The sequence below is a fragment of the Plecotus auritus genome (assembly GCF_963455305.1).
Source record: "Plecotus auritus genome assembly, chromosome: 10".
Lineage (NCBI taxonomy): Eukaryota > Metazoa > Chordata > Mammalia > Chiroptera > Vespertilionidae > Plecotus > Plecotus auritus.
Window position 1 is genome coordinate 15,750,932 of NC_137785.1, and position 23,318 is coordinate 15,774,249.

General features: G+C 43.6%; 1 protein-coding gene across 1 annotated transcript; it reads right to left on the reverse strand.

Moving 5' to 3' along the window:
* Window positions 1-2,512: 2,512 nt before the first annotated feature.
* On the reverse strand, window positions 2,513-22,989 carry LOC308235072 (uncharacterized protein). The gene is made up of 4 exons (XM_080643714.1): window positions 22,882-22,989; window positions 13,061-13,157; window positions 9,486-9,612; window positions 2,513-5,611 (listed from the first exon to the last, which is right to left on the reverse strand). The coding sequence occupies exons 2-4, from the start codon at window positions 13,073-13,075 to the stop codon at window positions 4,191-4,193; spliced, it is 1,563 nt and encodes a 520-aa protein (XP_080499840.1). The 5' UTR covers window positions 13,076-13,157; window positions 22,882-22,989; the 3' UTR covers window positions 2,513-4,190.
* Between the last annotated feature and the right edge of the window lie 329 nt (window positions 22,990-23,318).

The following is a 23,318-nucleotide window of genomic DNA, read 5'->3' on the forward strand; positions in this document are numbered from 1 at the left end:
AGCAGAAGTGCACGCGACTGCACAAGACGTCTGGACTACACTTCCCAGAATCCCGAAGGAAAACGTTTACGTATAGGCTCACCCTGTAGGAAAAAGTTTTGTGACTACAAGAAGCTCCTTGACTACACGTCCCAAAATGCCAGAGGGGAGAGACTCCCAGAATCCCAACTTCCTGGTTAGTAACCTGGGTTCTTTCACTGAGAATCTGTTAACGTTCCCTAAATCTTCCAGAGAAAATATTAGACTCAGGACGTCCTGAAGTCTTAATGAGTCCAATTATGACAGGAATAGTGTTGGAAAGAGAATAAGTGAGGAGATACAATCTTCAAGAAATTAAGGGAGTTTGGGAGCGCGGCCGCTCGGTTGAGAGGAGCGAGTTCCTGGGCGCGAGATCCGGCAGCCGGCATCTGAGGAGGCGCGTGATGCAACGCCCCTGCTGCCATGACAACCCTGCGCTTCGCGGACCTGGACGGGGGCCAGCCGCCACTAGGCTCCGAGCAGAGAACCACCAAAGACGGCTGCGTTTATGATGTCAATCACACTGAGAAGACTCAATGGGAACATCCGAAAAGTGGGAAAATAAAACAAATAGCAGATTTGTCTTATAGGTGGGAACACGAAACCGATGAGAAAGGACACTGTATTTGGTCAACCATATACTAGTAAATAATGTAACTGTTTGGACCCAAGACTGGCATTTAATATGGATGATAATTCTACAAAACCAATCACCAGACAGAATACGACGGTAGCACCCAAGCCATGAAAATATCCCAGGGCCGGGATTTCACTGGCAAAGTGGTTGGTTGTAGCTACTGGAGCTAATTCAGGAATAGAGTTTGAAACTGCCACATCTCTTGCCCTTCAAGGTGCTCAAGGCATGTATTTCAACAACTGTTGCCGCTGCCTGCCCTCCAGAAGCTCAGAGCGAAAAAGACAGTCCTGGGCCCTGTGGGCACTCAGTGAGACAACTGATCCAAAAAAGACTGAGCAGCCAGTCCAACTCAGTGGGAGCTCTGGCAAGGATGGGCACACAGACCCACCCTGTGTGTGCAGGGGCATCACTGCCAACACTGGACCATTCCAACTTATCCAGGGGCCTTTCCTTGTCCCTCCAACAAAGACCTGCCAGAGTGAAGGGAATAAAGAGTAGTCATAGCCGATGGGACAATGTTAAGTACCAATGAACCAGGAAATTCCAGCAGGAAAGGGACAGTATCTCTCTTCTGGGGCTGGCTTAGGGTTGAGTCATTTTGTTTTATTGGTGGTGACCTGTTCGAAAGTGAATACTCAGTTGGTATGTGGGTTCCTTGTTTCATTGGAGGACAGGCTGGTTCTGTTTAGAATAGTCTGGTGCCCCCTGTATCATTCAGCCACCACCACAGCCACAGCCCACCATGGCCACACCTCAGCCAGGAGCTTTCTCCTGTTTAGGTAAGAAAAAGCCAGTGTTTATCCTTCTTTGCTGCGTTGATCCAGGAGATAATTGTTTCATTCATCCAGACCAGGTCTAAGTAGGCTTGGCAACTACTGGAGAGAGAACTCTGAACCTTGTTCCAGCCAGCCATGATGGAGTGACACTGAGAGATGGGTGCAACAGACAGAGCTAGTGGGTCACAAAAGTACTGGTCTTTGGACTCCCTTGCCAAACTATGCAAAAAATTCTTTAGAGATTATAACAGACAAACTTTGCCAAGGATTTCCTCAGTTCCTTGACAGCCAGGAAAGGAAGGATTGTGTCCATAAGAATTTACAGGATAATTTGGGGTTGGGAGATAAAAAGTCACTCCCTTTATTCTTCATTCAGGCATGTGCCCTGACCAGGAATCAAACCGTGACATCCTGGATCATAGGTCGACCCTCAACCACTGAGCCACGCTGGCCGGGCAATAAAAATATATTTTTAAAAAAAAAGAAGAAGTACTGAATGGTTGATGTGGTTCAGTTGGTTGGGTGTTGTCTTATGCACCAAAAGGTTGCTGGTTCGATTCCCAGTCAGGGCACATGCCAGGGTTGTGAGCTTGATACCTGGTAGAGGGTGTGCAGGAGGCCGCTGATAGATGTACTGTTCTCACATCGATGTTTCTCTCTCTCTCGCTCTAAAAAATATTAAAAAAATCAATTTTAAAAAAGTACAGAATTCTTTTTAACCTCCACAAAATGTGTATCCCTTTATATCTATCTCCAGTATTTGCCGGCTCCCTGGCTTATGCCTAAAGATGTGTCACATGCATTAACTTATTTGTGTATTCAAATAACCAGAAAAAATTTTGAATACTGATGGAGTCCTATTCCTTAATTTTGATCTTATATGATAATATAGCACAATCTTATTAGGAGTCCATAACTGTAAATGATTCATATTAATCATTTTTCAAATTCCATTATACATAATTTACCAGTTTGATCAAATTGATGCTCATTGAGAAATTAAAACACATAATGGGATTAAAAATGGAAATGCCGCCAAATACTTCTTGCTAAAGAAGATCATTACTACGAGTATCACTTTCCACATTTTATTTGTATACACACATACACAGATTTATGAACTTAATTCTATGAAGGCCACAGTCCAAGTTCACAAAGCCCATATTATGTTCTTCTTCTGTTATTACATGTCCTTGCCATCACTTTAATGACTCCAAGTTATTTTGGAAATATATAATTTAAATAAATTTTTACTGACGAACACTTGTTATTTCCATTCTAAAAATTGTGTGGCATTACTGATGTGGTATTCATTTTTCATTATTTGAATCTCATAATCTTAAATTCTTAAACTATGACTTCTAAATTACACATTGTTATATCTGATTTTCCAAAGATGTGTTTTTACCAAAAAAAAAAAAGCATGTAAATGGCATTCCTGCCCTAACCAGTTTGGCTCAGTGGATAGAGCGTCGGCCTGCGGACTGAAAGGTCCCAGGTTCGATTCCGGTCAAGAGCATGTACCTTGGTTGCGGGCACATCCCCATTAGGGGGTGTGCAGAAGGCAGCTGATCGATGTTTCTCTCTCATCGATGTTTCTAACTCTCTATCCCTCGCCCTTCTTCTCTGTAAAAAATCAATAAAATATATATTAAAAAAAAAATAAATGGCATTCCTATGCCAGTAATGAATACATTTGATGAAATTACCAAATCCCAACAACTTTTTCTGGTATTTATTTCATGGGGATAAGGGAAGAATATAGGAAGTTGAGATACTAAATGTCCTTCAAATTTGGCATAGCCCCCACCAGAGAAGTTTGACAAAAGAAATACTACAAGCCCTGGCTGGTGTAGCTCATCGGTTGGAACGTCAGCCCAAGCACTGAAGGGTCTCGGGTTTGATTTCTGGTCAAGGGCATATACCTGGGTTGCAGGTTAGATTCCAGTTCTGGTTGGGGTGCGTACGGGAGGCAACCAATCAATGTGTCTCTCTCACATCGATGTTTCTCTCCCTCCCTTACATTTTCTCTAAAAATCAATGGAAAATAGAAAATATCCTCAGGTGAGGATTAACCCCTACTCCCATCCCCCCCCCCAAAAAAAAAAGAAGATAAAGAAATGCATGCTACAATTAGAAGGCAGTCATATCAAAGCCTGCATGGAAAAACAAAGACTTAAAATTCAATGAATTCATGATTACGAGAACTATTATCACTGGTGCTATATCTGACCCTTTTAATGGGTTACTTTGAACCCTTGCCTTAACACTGTTGAAAAATGTCAATTGTGATATGTGCAGTAGCCAGTTATTGCAAAGTTATAACTGTTTGGACTGTGAGAAAAACCAAAAGATGAATTTATACTATATATACTAACGGAACACCAGACAGAAACCCAAATAATAAGAACCCAACCTCAGAACAGAGCCAGAGGGTAGGCCAGGAGCCAACTGCAAGGATACTACCAAAATAATGCTGTGGCGGGCAGGACCCAGTGTACTTCTGTATTTCAACTCATGTTTGTTTCCCTGAATTGTTTTTTGCAGGTTTCCTCTTCCAGATAGTTTTTAAATATTACATATTTTCTTCCCTTGACTGATTTAACAAACGAGTGCTGAATACATATACAAAGTGCTAATCAATGTTAAGGTTGTGTAGGTTCAGCAGCAAACACGCTCCCTGCCCTCAGGCCCCCACCGCACCACTTGTGTAGTCTCAGAATCATTGGGATATGTTGAGCTATGGCTGAAACATTCACTTAATGAAACAAAGGTTTTCCTTCTTCTGAGAATGGATGAAATTTATCACCAGCATGGCTTCTGTAATGAATTTTAAAGTATGAACTTGACTTGAAGTGCTTACCACATACCTCACACTTGTAAGGCTTCTCCCTTGTGTGAACTTTCTGATGAGACTGTAGATGTGAAAACTGACTGAAAAGTTTACCACACACATCACATTTGTACGGTTTCTCTCCAGTGTGGACTCTCTGATGAAGTTTCAGGTGTGAGGCCCTACTTAAGTGCTTACCACACACCCAGCATGTATATGGTTTCTCTCCTGTGTGGATGCTCCGGTGCACTTCAAGATCCAAGCTTGTCTTGTAGCTCTTCCCACACTCCTCACACTTGAATGGCTTTTCTCTTGTGTGGACTTTTAGGTGAGCTTGTAGGTATGCTTTCCGACCAAATCTCTTCCCACACTCTTCACATCTGAATGGTTTTTCTCCACTGTGGACTCGCTGATGGGCCAGAAGATGTGAGGCCCATCTGTAGCTCTTCCCACATTCCTCGCAATTATAGGGCTTCTCTTCTGTGTGAATCCTCTGATGGTAATAAAGATCTGCCTTAGAGTAGAAGCTCTTTCCACACTTGTCACATTTGTATGATTTCTGTCCCGTGTGAATGTTCTTATGGATATGAAGATGTGAGCACCAACTGAAGCATTTCCCGCACTCTTCACACTTGTAAGGTTTCTCCCCCGTGTGGACCACACAATGACTATTAAGTGCTGACCTCTGACGGAAGTTCTTCCCACATATATCACATTTGAACGGTTTCTCCCCAGTGTGGACTCTCTGATGGTTGTAAAGATGGTAAGCATGAAGGAAGGTCCTCCCACATTCCTCACACTTATAAGGTTTCTCTCCTGAGTGTAATTTGCAATGGTCACTAAGTGTTGCCCTACGACTGAAGCCTTTCCCACACTGCTCACATTTAAATGGTTTTTCTACAGTGTGGACTCGCAGATGGGTTTGCAGACGTGAGCTCTGACTGAATTCCTTACCACACTTATCACACTTATAGCTTTTCTCTCCCAAGTGAACTCTCTGATGAATACGGAATGCTGAACTATAAAAGAAGCTTTTTCCACACTCACCACATGTATGAGACTTCTCTCCTGAGTGTATTTGTTGATGAAGATCAAAGTTGAAGATATCATAAAAGAATTTGTTACATTCATTTCCCCAGTGAGGTGTCTGGCCTGTGTGAGTTATAGATAGTCCTGCCCCAACCTGGCTGGTTGAATCATTATGTTTAGGGAACTGAGAACTCTTGATCATGGAGTCTTGACTCCTGATTAGGTCACTTGCAATTTGTTGCCATATTTGCCAGCAGGAAAGTTCTTCATGTTGTTCTAGTTCTGGAACAGTCTCCATCTCATATTGGATATTGCCTCCTATAAGAAGAGAGAATTTAAAGATGTGGATAAATGAAGACTTTGTTCATTGTCTTCAAGATTTCACATTTAAGGTAGAGCATGAGACTTCAATAAATCCAGAGTATTCACTATGTCCTTTGGATATGTGTCATGGTATCTGGTTTACAGAAACTAAGTAGTAGTCCAGCAGGTTCTTCTCCACTAAGCATCAATGAAATAAATTTAGAACCACACCAAGTTTCCTATGTGAGGTATAACTTAGAAATCAAAGACTTCATAACAAATATAGTAATATGATACATGTTAATCAGCTGCTGTTTCTGTTGAATTTTATAATCAGTGTAAAGTCTTCGATAGAAAATTATGAAGCAAATACACAATGAAGTATGAATCAAATTTTAAGGAAAAGCAGTAACATAATCAATACTTTCTATATTTGGATTTACGTTACACATCCTTACATTAGATATCTTACCCAAAAAGGGATCTGGCATTTGCTTTCCATTTCTGAGAGAGAAGCTCTAAGCATGTGAAATGTCATGTCGGGAAAGATATGAGGGCCTGGGGTCACAGTGGCTGGTATAACAATATGATTCTGGAATGAGGCTAACAACACCAGAAAGACCAGATTGTGATTGTGGATAAAGCTTTCCGTTACCTGGTGGTGTGAATCAAGAGACAGAATAACCTCATAAAACTATTCAAGGTATACTGGCCCTGTGACGGAACCCCATCGCACTGAGGCTTAGGTGAGCTTCCCTGATTGGCAATACCCTGTGCAATTTCACACCTTTATGTTGGAAAGTAACACAGTAACACGTCCCTGATCCACACAGAGAGGACAGTGGAAGCTCTGTGTCTGGCTCTTCTCTAGACCCCTTTTCCCGTGCCCTTCCTCTTACTTAATTGTAAGGTGAATCCTTCCCTTTACAAACACTAACCATGAGTATAACAGCATTCAGTGAGTTCTATTAGGCCACCTAAAGACTCATTCAAAGTGAAGGTAGTTTGGGAACCCCCACCCCCCAAATGTGCAGTTGGTGTCAAGTGCAGGAGGAGAAGTGTAAACTGTCCCTCTAAACTCTGTAGCTGGCTAAACTCTTTACAATCCTATACGTAAAAAACCTAGAGCTGTTTGTATCTATATATGCAAAGTAAATTCTACGTAATATGTGTAGTTCATCTTATTGTTCTGTGTTGATACCCAACCAAAACAAATAGAACCAAATATTTGCACATGCCTCGGTTGTGCAAATATTTCAGTTACCTCTTCTGTTTTGGTTATATTTGTGGAATATATACATGTGGAATATAATCTACAGGGGGAGAATTATAACCAAATTGGTCCCTCTGGGGATCGAGCCTGCAAGTGGGGCATATGCCCTGACCAGGAATCAAACCATGACCTCCTGGTTCATAGGTCGATACTCAACCACTGAGCCATGCCAGCCGGGCAACAGAATTGTCTTTTAAATAGTGTGGTCAGAAGGCCTGTGTCATGATATTGAAACTGAGCAGGCAATGAAAGAAGAAAGAAAGGGCCAGGAGTATTTGGGGTGAAAGAGCATTCCAGGCAGAAGGAAGTGAAGGACCCTGAAGGAAAAGCTTGTGTCGTATACTTAACAATGGTCCCTGAAAGATGTCCATGTCCAATCCTCAGAACCTATGAACGTGTTATTTACACAGTAAAGAATGGGGTTGTAGATGCAATTAAGGTTGCTAACCATAAAAATGGGAAGAGCATCCAGGATTATCTCAGAGGGACCAATCAGAAGGGTTCCAAGAGGTGGGAGACAGTCAGAAGAGTGGTAGAGGAAAAGTCCAGAAGAATGGTTAGAAATGCAGCATTGATGGCTTTGAAGACAGAGGAAGGAGAACAAGAACCAAGGAATTGGGAAGGTCCTAGATACTAGCAACCCAAGGGGAAGGGCCCCTCCTAGAGCATCCAGAAAGACACACAGCCCTGCAGGCACCTTGACTTAGCTCAGTAAGACGTCACACTTCACACCTAAAGAACTAAAATATAATCAAATGTTGTTGTTAGCTCTGCTGTTTATAGTAATTTGTTACAGCAGCAACAGGCAATATATAGCATCCTTGGCAGGTCTGAGGAACAGCAAGGGGGACAATGTGGGTGACCACCGGGGACTCCAGACTCCAAGAGCCACTTTAAGTGGTTGGAAGGAAAAAAAAAAAAACAACCATAAAAGAATTTTTAAAAAATTCTAATCCTCACCTGATGACATTTTCATTGATTTCATTGAGAGGGGAAGAGAGAGAGAGAGAGAGAGAAACATTGAAACATCAACTGGTTGCCTCCCATACATGCTCCATCTGGGGCCAGAAATCGAACCCATAACACAGGTATGTGCCCTGACCAAAAACCGAACCTGAGACCTTTCAGTACATGGGACAATGCTCCTACCAACGGAACCACACCAGCCAGGGCTGAATTCCCTTTTCTTTGAATTGCCATATTCACCATCCAAAACTTTTCTCCCCTTACTAAGTGGGCCATGTCTTATTTGAATGTTTGATGCCCGGTGAACATGCAAAGTCACGTGCTTAACACCAAAACATGCTAGGTAAACTTTCCTGGAAAATTAGGTTCCCACTGCATACTCTCCCAGTAATCAGAAGCAGTGTTTTTCAAACATTTTTTTTTAAATGACCAGTGTGAAGAAATGCCATTTGTCAAGACCCATATAGGTGGGTTATCTCTGGAGCACCCCCCATGCCTTTCTTCCCTCCCAGGTGTGCATCCTTACTTTTCTCTCCTAAACCCTAAAGGTCCTCACAAGACTTGCGACCAGGGGCGCAACAGACAGCAGCAGCTCATCCGGGGCTCACCCCCTGACCCTGTTTCCGAGGCCCCCTTTCCTCTGACTTTTCAGTGAGCTAACAGTGGCCCCACCGTGGCTCCTTTCTTCCCTACAGCATTCCTAGAGCCAAAGCAGAGCACGGCCTCGGCTCTCTCCGTTGCTTCTACCCTAAGTCGTTCTTTTGTTTCCCTGTCCCCAGCTTTAATAAACATACTGTCAAAATAAAATTTTAAAAAGACCCATACACATATGTAGAATGAGCTAGGAAATACTTCCTCCTTGAATATTTTGGAAGAGTGTGAGAGAATTAGTTATCTAATTTTATTTCCCTAAAAACTGAGAGTAGGGCCCTGGCTGGATAGCTCCGTTGGTTGGAGCATCGTCCTGTACACCAAAAGGTTGCAGGCTCGAGTCCCGGTTAGGGCATGTACCTAGGTTTTGGGTTCAATCCCAGGTCGGGGTGCATGTGGGAAGCAACCGACCAATGTTTCTCTTTCTCTCTAAAAATCAATAAAAACATATCCTTGAGCCGAAACCAGTTTGGCTCAGTGGATATAGCGTCGGCCTGCGGACTCAAGGGTCCCGGGTTCGATTCCGGTCAAGGGCATGTACCTGGGTTGCGGGCACATCCCCAGTGGGAGGTGTGCAGGAGGCAGCTGATCGATGTTTCTCTCTCATCGATGTTTCTAGCTCTCTATCCCTCTCCCTTCCTCTCTGTAAAATATCAATAAAGTATATTTAAAAAAAACAAACAAACAAAAAAAAACACATATCCTTGGGTGAGGATTAAAAAAAAATTGAGAATAGGTCTCAATTGGTTTTAAAACTCATGATAGAGTCAAAAATTGATAAGACAGAGCAGTATACTGTGCATTTATAATTCCTTAACAAAACACAAACTTGCCTGTTGGTAAAAACCAAAATAATTCACTCGCTGTGTCCACTGTATATTAGAAAAGTCAGATCCCCAAACTCAGGGAACCATTACAAGGGCTCCAAAGCCTTGAACACCCAAGGATACAAAGCTACTCCTGGGAGCTGACATTCAGTCACAGAGCGCCTGTCCTCACCCACTGAGACCAGGTTCCGGAAGTTCTCCAGCATCACGTCTCGGTACAGCTTCCTCTGGGACGGGTCCAGCAGCCCCAGCTCCTCTTCCGTGAAGACCACAGCCACGTCCTTGAACGTCACTTCCTCCTACAGCACCAAACACATGTAAACTCAACCAGCACTGAGCAGATGCTGTCTATGTGTTCTTTCAAACAGAATGGCTAATATTCCTTGACCCTTGCTTGGTTTCCTGTATGACTTAAGCAGGTTTCTCAGTTTCTACCTGTTTAAGTGAAACATGAAATCAAGAACCTCCTTATCCAGCCCTAACTGGTTTGGCTAAGTGGATAGAGCCGTCGGCATGCAGACTGAAGGGTCCCAGGTTCGATTCCGGTCAAGGGCATGTACCTTGGTTGCGGGCACGTCCCCAGTAGGGGGTGTGAAGAAGGCAGCTGATCGATGTTTCTCTCTCATTGATGTTTCTAACTCTATCCCTCTCCCTTCCTCTCTGTAAAAAATCAAAATATATATATGTATTTTAAAAAACTCCTTATCCAGTAGCTCAAAGGAATAAGTGCCTGGCATATCCAGCAAGACTGGACTTTTACTTTTTTATTGATTTGAGAGAGAAACACCAATTTGTTGTTCCACTTATTTATGCATTCACTGGTTGCTTCTTGTATGTGCCCTGGCCAGAGATCGAACTCGCAACCTTGGTTTATTGGCACAACACTCTAACCAACTGAGCTATCTGGCCAGGGCAAGACTAGACATTTTTTAAAAGTATTTTTATTCAGGCGCAGCCACTGCAGGGAGGATCTGGAAACCCAGCTGCCTGAGATCCAGTTTCCGCCCCAGCATCTTCCTGCAGGCTCGTCTCGTGCGCCCCACGGCTTCCGGACCACTGTGGGTCTCAACCCGAGACATGGGGAAAGTGAGGGGGCTGCGGGTCCACGTGCACCAGGCTGCCATGAGGCTCACGATGGAGTCCGGGTTCAGCCTCTCACCTCCGGCCCAGGAGGCGGGCTTTCCGCAGGCCTTGGCTGCCGGAGTCAGGAGAAAGGTGTGCATCTCCTAAACTCTAAGGGACCCTATGAGGCTTGCAACCAGGGCAGCAATGGGTGGTGGCAGTTCATCTCAGGCAAACCCCCTGAACCTGTCCCCATGGCCCCCTTTCTCTGACTTCTTAGTGAGCCAAAGCAGACCAGCCTACACTCATTTCCCCAGCCCTTCCTTTGTTTCATTGTCCCTAGCTTTAATAAACGTCTTCTAAAATTAAAAAATATATGTATTTTTTAATTCATTTTTAAAGAGAGAGGAAGTGAGAGGGAGAAAGAGAAACATCCATGTGAGAGCGAAACATCGATAAGCTAACTCCTGCACGCCCCCTAATGGGTATGGAGCCGGCAACCTGGGCATGTGGCCTGACCAGGAATCGAACCAGCAAGCTTTTGGTGCCCGGGACCATGCTCAACCAACTGAGCCACACCATCCAGGGCTAGAGTGGACATCTTTAACCACGGTTATACCTTAGGTTATAACTGGAGGCAACCAAGATACCCTTCAGGTGGTGAATGGATAAACTGTGGTACATCCAGACCAGAGTATAATTTAGTGCTAAAAAGAAATGAGCTGTTAAACTACAAAAAGCCATGGAGGTAATTTTAACATATATTACTAAGTAAAAGAAGCTAGTTTGAAAGGTTACTTATGGGTATTCCAATTACATGACATTCTGGAAGAGGTAAAATTATGCAGACTAAAAAGATCAGGGGTTGCCAGGGGCGGGAGGAAGAGAAGGATAAAGAGGTGGAGCACAAGGGGATTTCAGAACATGGAACTACTGTGTATGAGAGTATAATGGCGGGGACATGCCGTAATACATTTGTCCAAACCTACAGAATGTACACAAAGAGTGAACCCTAAGCCTGGCCAGCGTGGCTCAGTGGTTGAGCGTTGACCTATGAACCAGGAGGTCATGGTTCTATTCCTGGTCATGGCACACCCAGTAGGGGCCTTGCAGGAGACAGCTAATCAATAATTCTCTCTCATCATTGATATTTCTATCACTCTCTCCCTCTCTGAAATCAATAAAAAATACATTATTAAACAAAAAAGAGGGAACCCTAATGTAAAGTCTGGATTCTGGTGATAATGATGTGTCAATGCAGGTTCATCAATTCTAACGAATGTACAAATCTGGTGGGGGGTGTTACAAATGGGAGAGGCCCTGGCCAGTGTGCTCAGTGATTAGAATGTCGGTCTGCAGACTGAAGGGTCGAGGGCTTGATTCCCAGTCAAGAGCATGTACCTGGGTTGCAGGTTCCTTCCCTGGCCCCCATCTCAACGCTTGTGGGAGGCAACCAATTGATGTCTCTCTCACATCGATGCTTCTCTCTCTCTCTCCCTCCCTCTCCCCTTCCCCTGCTCCCACTCTCTTTATAAAATAATCAATGGAAAAATATCCTCAGGTGAGGATTAACAGAAAAAAAAAATAGGTGAAGCTGTGCATGTGTGAGGGCAGGAGGTATAGGGAAATCTGTGTATCTTCTGCTGGATTTTAATGTGAATGCAAAACTGCCCTAAAAAATAGTCTATTATTTAAAAACATACACACAAACATAAGGTTATATATTACTTTGAAAAAAGAATTATTATATGCAGGAATAAATGTAGATTAGTAGCCCAGCTGGTGTGGCTCAGTGGTTGAACAGCGACCTGTGAACCAGGTCACTGTTCCATTTCCTGGGCATATGCCCAAGATGTGGGCTTGATCCATAGTAGGGGATCACTCATCATTGATGTTTCTGTCTCTCTCTCCCTCTCCTTTCCTCTCTGAAATCAATCAAAATATATTTTAAAAAGAGTAGATGAGTAAGTAAAAGACATGTAGGATCTGACTCAGACATAGGAAAGACAGAATCTAGCCCCTCCTGAGTGAAAATCTCCAACAATATTTGTGCCTACTGTGCTATGCCAGATTTGAATATTCTATCTATAAAATTCCAATGGGGCATGTATCAATGCACTTTTTCAACATTAAGCTCCTAGTATGTTGAGGACAACACATAGGCATGTTATTTGGAGAACTGAGTTTTTTGGAGAAAAAAAGTTGCAGGTAGGAAAATTGTCACTGCAATGTTACTTAAAACAACAAAACTCCTAAACCACCTTAATGTCGATGAGTGGTAAGTAGTTAAAAATTAAAAAGTGTGTTAATAATAGAAATACTACATAATCATAAAAAGTAAATGTTATATTAAATTAAAAAGCCCTATTTAGTATTAGATGTAATTGTGAGTATTAATTAAGCTATGGCTACACGAGGAAGAGAATATGAGAAAATAATGGTTAATGTCCCAGCAGCGAAGTAATAAAGTTGGAGAACTTGTGGTCATTTCTATTAATTTGTCCACACATTTTGGAAGTAAAATGAATAATGACAAAATAAAACCAACACTAAAAGCAAATACAAAGTAAACAGGCCTGTAAATGCCTGGTGTTCTCCCTGAGCCATCTCAGGAAAGGCAAAAACACGTGATCTTCTGAGTAGTGAGATGGAATTTTAACAGTAAAAAAGGTGAACCATATGCACCTTAAATGCAGTCATTCTTTTCTTCTTACTTCTGCAAATGTAGGTTCCTGACGGAGATGTGGAGAGTCCTGGCAGGCAGACCTGTGCCTGGTAGTGTCTGAAAAGACAGAAAAAGGACATGAAAGGGTGACCGGGGTGTTCCTCACCTCCATGAACACTTACTGTGAATTAGCCAAGGAGCCCCTTCCTTGAGGTGGCTGCTGCTGTGCACAGCTTGGCGAAATCTCAGCAGGGCCTCCACCCCTGCACCACACACACACTGGCACCATCTCCAACACTGCCTTGTGCTACCCAAGGTCACAAATGAGATTCTGATATGATACAAACTGAGACAATAGAATGTCCAGAGCAAGGATCATCTCTGGGGCAGCAATATATGGGTTCAAATCCTAGTTCAGCACCTCACTGAGATGGGTTGTCTTGGGCAAATTAATAACATCTCTTTTCCTCAATTGTGTCATATATACAACTGAGAGAATATTAGTTCCAATTTAATTGAACTCTTCAGAGCTGGAAAGCACTTTAAATACTAAAAGGATTTTGTATTTTTATAGCTAGAGTAAAAAAGATGGTATTTTTTTTTCAAATTTATAGAAAAGATTCCTTTATTAACCTTTTTTTAAAATTTAATAAATCTTTATTATTCAGATTATTACAATTGTTCCTCTTTTTTCCCCCATAGCTAGCCTCCACCCGGTTCACACACCATTCTCTGCCCTTACCCCACCCCACTGTCCTCATGCATAGTTGTACGATTTTTGTCCAGTCTCTTCCCGCACCCCCCACACCCCATTCCCCCGAGGATTGTCAGTCCACTCCCTTTCTATGCCCCTGATCCTATTATATTCACCCGTTTATTCTGTTCATCAGATTTTTTATTCACTTGATTTTTAGATTCACTTGTTGATAGATATGTATTTGTTGTTCATAATTTTTATCTTTACCTTTTTCTTCTTCTTCTTCCTCTTCTTAAAGAATACCCTTCAGCATTTCATATAATACCAGTTTGGTGGTGATGAACTCCTTTAGCTTTTTCTTATCTGTGAAGCTCTTTATCTGACCTTCAATTCTACATGATAGCTTTGCTGGGTAGAGTAATCTTGGTTGTAGGTTCTTGCTATTCATCACTTTGAATATTTGCCACTCCCATCTGGCATGCATAGTTTCTGTTGAGAAATCACCTGACAGTCGTATGGGTGCTCCCTTGTAGGTAACTAACTGTTTTTCTCTTGCTGCTTTTAATATTCTCTCTTTGTCTTTTGCCCTTGGCATTTTAATTATGATGTGTCTTGGTGTGGTCCTCTTTGGAATCCTTTTGTTTGGGGTTCTGTGCGCTTCCTGGACTTGTAGGTCTATTTCTTTCATCAGGTGGGGGAAGTTTTCTGTCATTATTTCTTCAAATAGGTTTTCAGTATCTTGCTCTCTCTCTTCTCTGGCACCCCCATAATTCGGATGTTGGTACGCTTAAAGTTGTCCCAGAGGCTCCTTATACTATCTTCATATTTTTGGATTCTTTTTTCTTTTTGCTTTCCCGGTTGGGTGTGTTTTGCTTCTTCATATTTCAAATCTTTGACTTGATTCTTGCGATCCTCTAGTCTGCTGTTAGATCTCTGTATTTTTCATTTCAGTCAGTGCATGCTTAATTTCTAGTTGGTCCTTTTTCATATCCTTGAGGGTCTCGCTAAATTTATCGGCCTTTTCTAGGAAATTCTTGAAAAACCTTATAACCGTGGTATTGAACTCTATATCCAGTCATCTGCTTTCATCCATTTCTTTCATTTGTGACCTATTTCTTTGTCTCCACATTTTCGCTGCTTCCCTGAGTTGATAGAGTGGCTTTGTGTGCTAGGTGTCCTATAGGGCCCAGTGGCTCAGCCTCCCCTGTTACCTGAGGTGGAAACTCTTGGTGCACCCCTTTGTGGGCTGTGTGCACAGTCTTGTTGTAGTTAAGCCTTGATTGTTGTTGGTATCACTGGGAGAAATTGACATCCAGGCCAATTGGCTGTGAGGATCAGCTGTGTCTACGCTGGGAGAACTTCTGTGCTGGAGACACCCTTATGAGACAAGACTTGCAAAAGCCTCTGTGCTCAGCTTGGATGGGGCGGAGTCTCGGGGCGGAGTCCTAGGGCAAAGCAGACAGCATTGGTTTCCCAGTCAGCCCTGCCCTAAGAGGTCCCTGTGTCTTAGTGTCCTGCGGTAATCGCTGCACGCACCTCTGAGAGAAAGCCACTCTCAAGTTTCGCCTGCTGCCAGACAGTCCAGTTTCTTCCCAAATGAGTCTGGGTCCCCCAGAGTCTCACCCAGAACTGGAGTTCAGTGCCTTCCGGAGCTTTTGTCTCCCTTCCGCTTGACAAAGCCAGCCGCGTACTCAGTTGCCAGTCCTCTCCACACGCACGTCTCAGTATCCCTGGCTTCTGCAGCTCCTCTGAGTCTCAGTGTGCTTTTCTCTTTCCTGACAGTCCAGTTTCTCCCCGAATGAGTCTGGGTCCCCAGAGTCTCGGCCAGAACTGGAGTTCAGTGCAGTCAGGAGCTTTTGTCTCCTTCCCGCTTGAGAAAGCCAGCTGCATACTCAGTTGCCAACCCTCTTCACGTGCATGCGTCTCAGTACCTCTGCCTTCTGCAGCTCCTCTGAGTCTCAGTGTGCTTTTCTCTTTCCTTCTAGTTGTAGAATTTCCACTCAGCCAGCTTTCCTGTGGTTCTGGATGATGTCCGTTTTGTCTTTTAGTTGTAGTTTTGAAATTGTTGTGCGAGGCAGCAGTTTAGGTGTTTACCTATGCTGCCATCTTGGTTTCCTTTCAAAAACATGGTATTTTAAATATGAAATTGTTATATGTGATCACTACCAAAAGACACTGTATACTACCTGTACTTCTGAAGTGATTGTTCTGTTCTGTGAAGGTCAGTCATAACTTCTGAAAAATCTGTTGACTCTGCCTCACTGTCTTACCTAATAACGTGTAACTTTAGCAATAATTTTTAAATTACCATAGACAACTGTTTTCTAAAAAAACAACAAAAAATGGTTTCTAGTATCTGATAAGAAACACAAGATTGTGGAAAACAGTTTTGGCAGTTTCTCAAAAAGTTATTCCTAACGTTACCAATCATCAAGCAATTCCACTTCTACGTATCTATCTAAGAGGAATGAAAACATAATTCCACACAAAAACTTACACCTAAGTGTTTATAAAACTGTTATTCATAAGCACCCCAAACAGGAAAAACTAAAATGTACACTTATGTGGGTGAATGGATAGGGAAAGTGTGGTATATCCACAATAAAATATTCATGGGCAATAAAAAGGAATGAAATTATGATATATGCTACAACAGTGGCCGGCAAACTCATTAGTCAACAGAGCCAAATATCAACAGTACAACGATTGAAATTTCTATTGAGAGCCAAATTTTTTTTTCTTTTTTTTTTTTTTTTTAAATATATTTTATTGATTTTTTACAGAATGAAAGAGAGAGGGATAGAGTTAGAAACATCGATGAGAGAGAAACATCAATCAGCCGCCTCCTGCACACCTCCCACTGGAGATGTGCCCGCAACCAAGGCACACGCCCTTGACCGGAATCGAACCCGGGACCCCTCAGTCCGCAGGCTGACGCTCTATCCACTGAGCCAAACCGGTCAGGGCGAGAGCCAAATTTTTTAAACTTAAACTATATAGGTAGGTACATTGTTATTAACTTAATTTGGGTACTCCTAAGCTGGCCTTTGCTAAAAATTCAAGGGGCCAAAGAGCCACATGTGGCTCGCAAGCCGCAGTTTGCTGACCACTGTACAACAACATGATCTTGAAACATTGTAAGTTAAAGACCCAGTCTCAAAAGCCCACATATTGTAGTATCCCATTTAAATAAAAGGTTGAAAAATACAGAGACAGGAAGTAAGCTAGATGTGAGAACGAGGATTAACTATATATGGGAATAAGCAGAGAGAACCAAGATGGTGATGCAGGTAAATGCCGGTACTCACATCTTCCCACAACCACTTCAAAGTTAAAATTAAAATACACAACAACCATCGTTCAGAACCCCCTGAAATCTGGCTGAATGGAAGTCCTACGACTAGAAAAGTAAAAAAGAAAGTGCATCAAGACTAGTAGGAGGGGCGGAGGCACAAAACAGGCTGGTCCGACACACATGTGTTTTTTTGTTTTTGTTTTTTAACTCAGGAGGGATAAGATATATTGGCTGTGGAGGTCTCCCCTGAGGAGCAAGGGGTCCCAGCCCCCCACCAGATGCCCACCCAGGGTTCCAGGGCTAGGAAGAGAAGTCCCTGTATCTTTGGGGTGTAAAAACCACCAGGGATTGTGGCTGAGTGATATGGAGGCTGCTGGAGACCCAGGCAGTTCCTCTTAAAGGGCCAGCACAGGAGTTACACAGTCCCGCTCCCTCTGAGCTCCAGCACTGGGCAGCAGCACTAGGGAAACCAGGGACATATGGGGAGGAACTGGATTCTCTGGCATTGGTGCAGGAACACAGGGGTGGCTTTTTCCCAGACAGGGGTGCTCGAAGGGGTCATTGTTCCTATGCTGGGACCTCCCTCATTCCAGAGCTGACTGGCAGCCAAATCTGAGTTTCCATCAGTGAGGCTCACACTGTTCACTCCACCCTGGTGATTCCCTGAGACCTTGCCCCATCCAACTTGCAGCCCCACCCAAGTTGTTTGCAGTGGCTTTTCCATCTGAATGGCCTGTTCTGGTTCAGGCTTCAGACTTTCCTAAAATCTCTCAAACAAGAAGCAGCTGGTGTCAACATGACCCATATCTATCAATAACATGCCCAAGACTTGGTACTAGCACCAGCCTGCCTTGCTTCACAGTTTGGCCTAGCCTGGGCACCTCCAAGCCCAATACAAATAGCAAATAGCAGCCATCTGCAGATCCCTCTGTAGCTCCTGCTGGGTGGCCCCAGGCAGTGGCTGACTTTGCACCTCCCAGAAGGCCCCAGAGCCAGTGTACCTGGTGGACAGCTTCAGACTATACCAGATTACAACTCTACACATCACACACCACACACTCAAGGGGCAGACTCTGTGAGCGCCGAAGCCCCACTGAAGCAAGCCCTGATCCATAAGGGTGTCTCCTGCACAGTGGCTCTTCCACTGTAGTCGCAGCTGGTCCTCACAGCCAATTGGCCTGGAGCTCAACTCCTCACAATCAAGACTCAACTACAACAAGACTGCACACACAACCCACAAAGTGGCACACCTAGAGGGCCCAGCTCAGGTGTCTGGGGAGGCTGAGCCACTGGGCCCTACAGGACACCTATTACACATGGCCAATCTACCAATTCCAGGAGACATAGCAACTCAAACTAATACACAGAAACAAACACATGGAAGCAGCCAAAATGCGGGATAAAGAAACATGTGACAAATGAAAGAACAGAAGAAATCTCCAGAAAAAGAACGAAATGAAATGGAAGCAAGCAAACTACTAGGTACAGAGTTCAAAACAATGATTATAAGTTTGCTCAAGGATCTTAATGAGAGGTTCAAGACTTTCAAGGAACTTAATGAGAATTTCAAGGATCTTAGTGACAATTTTAAAGTTATGAAAAAGGACCAATCAGAAGTTAAACATACACTAACAGAAAAAAAGAATAATTACAAGGATTCAATAGTAACATAGAGGATTCCAGAATCAAATCAACGATTTGGAATATGAGAAAGCAAAAACAAAAAACAAACAAACAAACAAACAAAAAAACACCCCATCAGAAGAGCAAAAAGGGAAAAGAATAAAAAAATATAAAAATAGTGTAAGGAGCCTCTGGGACAACTTTAAGTGTACCAACATTCACATTATGGGGGTGCCAGAAGGAGAAGAGAGAGAACAAGATATTGAAAACCTATTTGAAGAAATAATGACAGAAAACTTCCCCAACCTGGTGAAAGAAATAAACTTACAAGTCCAGGAAACTCAGAGGAACCCAAAGAGGCCCATATCAAGACACAACATAATTAAAATGCCAAGGGTTAAAAACAAAGAGAGAATCTTAAAAGCATCAAGAGAAAAGCAGTTAGTTACATACAAGGGAGCGCCCATTCGACTGTCAGCTGATTTTTCAACAGAAACTTTGTAGGGCAGAAGGGAGTAGCAAGAAATATTCAAAGTGATGAATAGCAAGGACCTACAACCAAGATTATTCTACCCAGCAAAGCTATCATTTAGAATTGAAGGTCAGATAAAGTGCTTCACAGACAAGAAAAAGCTAAAGGAGTTCACCATCACCAAACCAGGATAACATGAAATGTTGAAGGGTATTCTTTAAGAAGGGGAAAAGGAGAAGGCGGAGGAGAGGGAGGGGGAGAGGGAAGAGGAGAAAGAGAAAAAAAGATGAACAATAAAATGGCAATAAATACAGTTCTATCAACAATTGTATCAAAAAATCAAAATAAATGAACAAAAATCTAATGAGCAAAATAAACTGATGAATAAAATGGAAACATGGAACATACTGACCAATCTCAGAGGGAATGAGGAGAAGGGATGGAGAAAGATTAACCTAAAATCTTATTTGCATTACCTATGGACACCAACAATAGGGTGGTGAAGGCCTGGGGTGGGTGGGAACTGGGTAGAAGGAGGGGCAATGTGAGGGAAAAGAGGGACATCTGTAATACTCTCAACAAATCTTTAAAATAAAGATTAAAAAATAAAGTAAAAGAGGAGAAACCAAGATGGCAGCATAGGTAAACACCTGAACTTGCTGCCTCGCACAACCACTTCAAAGCTACAATTAAAAGACAAAACGGACATCACCCAGAACCATAGGAAGGCTGGCTAAGTAGAAATTCTACAACTAGAAGGGAAGAGAAAAGCACACTGAGACTCAGAGGAGCTGCGGAAGTAAAGGCAGAGGTACGGAGGCGCATGTGCGGAGAGGGCTGGAAACTTAGTACGCGGCTGGCTTTTTCAATCAGGAGGGAGACACAAGCTCCCGACTGCTCTGAACGCCAGTTCCGGGCGAGACTCTGGGGACGCAGACTCACATGGGGAGAAACTGGACTGTCTGGCAGCGGGCAGAACACGAGCGCGGCTTTCTCTCAGAGGTGCTTCCAGCAATTACCAAGGGACACTGAGACCCGGGGGCCTCTTAGGGCAGGGCTGATGGGAAGCCATTGCTGTTTCCTCCGCCCTGAGACTCCGCCCCATCCAAGCTGTGCGCAGAGGCTTTTGCATGTGAATGGCCTGGTCCTTTGAAATCTAAACTTACCTAACAAACTGCAGCTGAGTCAGTGAGACCCAGAACATCCAAAAGAAGGCCCAAGGCCCCACAGCAGCTTGCACTGCTTCACATCTGGGCCTCATCTGGGCACCTCCAAAACCCAAACAAAGAAGAGGAACCTGCCTATCTCTCTGTAGCTCCTGCTGGGTGGCCTCAGGCAGAGGCTAAATTAGCACCTCCTTGGAGATCCAAGAGCCAGCGTACCCAGGGGTCAGAGTAGGACCATCCAGATTACAATTCCTCATGTTCCATAAGGGACACACTCAGGGGGCAGACTCAGTGAGTACCAAAGCCCCAATGAAGCAAGTCTTGCCTCATAGGGTGTCTCCAGCACAGAAGTTCTCCCATCATAGACACAGCTGATCCTCACAGCCAGTTGGCCTGGAGATCAATTCCTCCCAGTGATACCAACAACAATCAAGGCTTAACTACAACAAGACTGTGCACACAGCCCACAAAGGGGTGCACCAAGAGTGTCCACCTCAGGTAACTGGGGAGGCTAAGCCACTGGGCCCTATAGGACATAAAGCCACTCTATCACACAGGGAAGCAACCAAAATGCAGAGACAAAGAAACAGGTCACAAATGAAAGAAATGGAGGAAAGCAAATGACTGGATATAGAGTTCAAAACCATGGTTATAAGGTTTTTCAAGAATCTCCTAGAAAAGGCCGATAAATTTAGTGAGACCCTCGAGGAATTGAAAAAGGACCAACTAGAAATTAAGCATACACTGACTGAAATTAAAAATAATATAGAGAGATCCAACAGCAGACTAGAGGATCACAAGAATCAAGTCAAAGATTTGAAATACGAAGAAGCAAAAAACACCCAACCGGAAAAGAAAAAAGAAAAAAGAATCCAAAAATATGAAGATAGTGTAAGGAGCCTCTGGGACAACTTCAAGCATACCAACATCCAAATTATGGGGGTGCCAGAAGAAGAGAGAGCAAGATACTGAAAACCTATTTGAAGAAATAATGACAGAAAACTTCCCCACCTGGTGAAAGAAATAGACTTACAAGTCCAGGAAGCACAGAGAACCCTAATCAAAAGGAATCCAAAGAGGACCACACCAAGACACATCATAATTAAAATGCCAAGGGCAAAAGACAAAGAGAGAATATTAAAAGCAGCAAGAGAAAAACAGTTACCTACAAGGGAGCACCCATATGACTGTCAGCTGATTTCTCAACAGAAACTATGCAAGCCAGACGGGAGTGGCTGGAAATATTCAAAGTGATGAATAGCAAGAACCTACAACCAAGATTACACTACTCAGCAAAGATATCATGTAGAATTGAAGGTCAGATAAAGAGCTTCACAGATAAGAAAAAGCTAAAGGAGTTCATCACCACCAAACTGGTATTATATGAAATGCTGAAAGGTATTCTTTAAGAAGAGGAAGAAGAAGAAAAAGGTAAAGATAAAAATTATGAACAACAAATACATATCTATCAACAAGGGAATCTAAAAATCAAGTGAATAAAAAATGTGAAGAACAGAATGGACTGGTGAATATAATAGAATCAGGGGCATAGAAAGGGAGTGGACTGACAATCCTCGGGGGGGAATGGGGTGTGGGTGTGCGGGAAGAGACTGGACAAAAATCATACACCTATGGATGAGAACAGTGAGGGGGCGGGGCGTAAGGGCATGGGGTGGGGTGGGGTGGGAACCGGGTGGAGGGGAGCTATGGGGGGAAAAAAAGGAACAACTTTAATAATCTGAACATAAAGGTTTTAAAAAAATAAATAATAAAAAATAAAAATAATAATAAAATTTTAAAGGTTAAAAAAATAAAAAATAAAGTAAATATGCAGAATAGAGCAAGAATAAGGAAGTTATATTAGAACAAAGCAGCAGCTTGGGTGTTGCAAGGTCACGTTCCATAGGGGATGGCAAAGGTCCATCAGGCAGCTGACCTAACTAGTGCTAATCTGGAGATTCCTGATTGACTAGTTTAAGATTCCACTTCTGGGAGTGCCGAAATTGTCAGTAAGTCTCAGTTTGGTGACAGGAGACTTAGCCTAATTGACTCCTTTTGGGACCCTGTCCTGTTTTTAACATCTCTGTCCGAGAAATCAGAGATGTATAGTGCCTTCCCCACTCCCTCCTCCTTTCCAGCCAGAAATGGTTTGGAAGTCTAGCTTCCTACAGAGATCAAAGGAAATGCCTCGGGCACCGCGGCTGGAGCGCTCTAAACCCATCGGACTCCACGGTTTTCAGGGAAATGAGCACTTCCCAAAACTAAAAAGTACTGACAAGAAGCCACCACTCACCACCTGCTAAGAACTGCCTGGAGACTTTTATTTATACTCCCGTTTAATGCTCAAACCACTGTACTAAGGAAGATAGTAATGTCATCCCAATTTTACAGAAAGACATCGGAGAGAGAAATTTAGGTAATTCGTTCAAAGTTCTACCTCGGGAAACCGCAGAGCGGGTGGAAGGTGCGCGGCCCGGGGAGGCGGAAAGCGCTGGAGATACAGGACCCGACCGCCCCAAACGCAGACGGGCTCCGCCGAGGGGAATGCCTGCCGCCCAAGCCCTGACACCCCCGCTTTCGGATACAACCTCTTTCTCCTAAGTCGATGGCCGGCCGGGTTATACCGGGATCCAGAGAAGTTCGGAAGGTGGGACAAACACGGAGCCGACTTAGCACCAGAGCAGGGAATGCAGACGGTAACCTGTGCACCCAGAGAGGAAGCGCACCGCTTGAAATACACTTCCCAGAATTCCCCTGCCCCGGCGGTGCCTATGCGGAAGTGCCCGCGTCTCTGCGGGACCTGTGGACTACACTTCCCAGAAAGCCGGGGAACTCGGTCCGCATTCTCACCCGCCTCAAGCGGAAGTGCTCGGTACTCTCTGGAGATGGACCACCAGGACCAGGAAAGTCGTGGGAACAAGGTTCGCCCTGTCGCCCTCAAGGCGGTAACGTGGATAACTACACTGAGGGCTAGTGTTTCCCTTTCCTGAATCCACCAGCAGAAATTTTTCGATAGGCATGACTT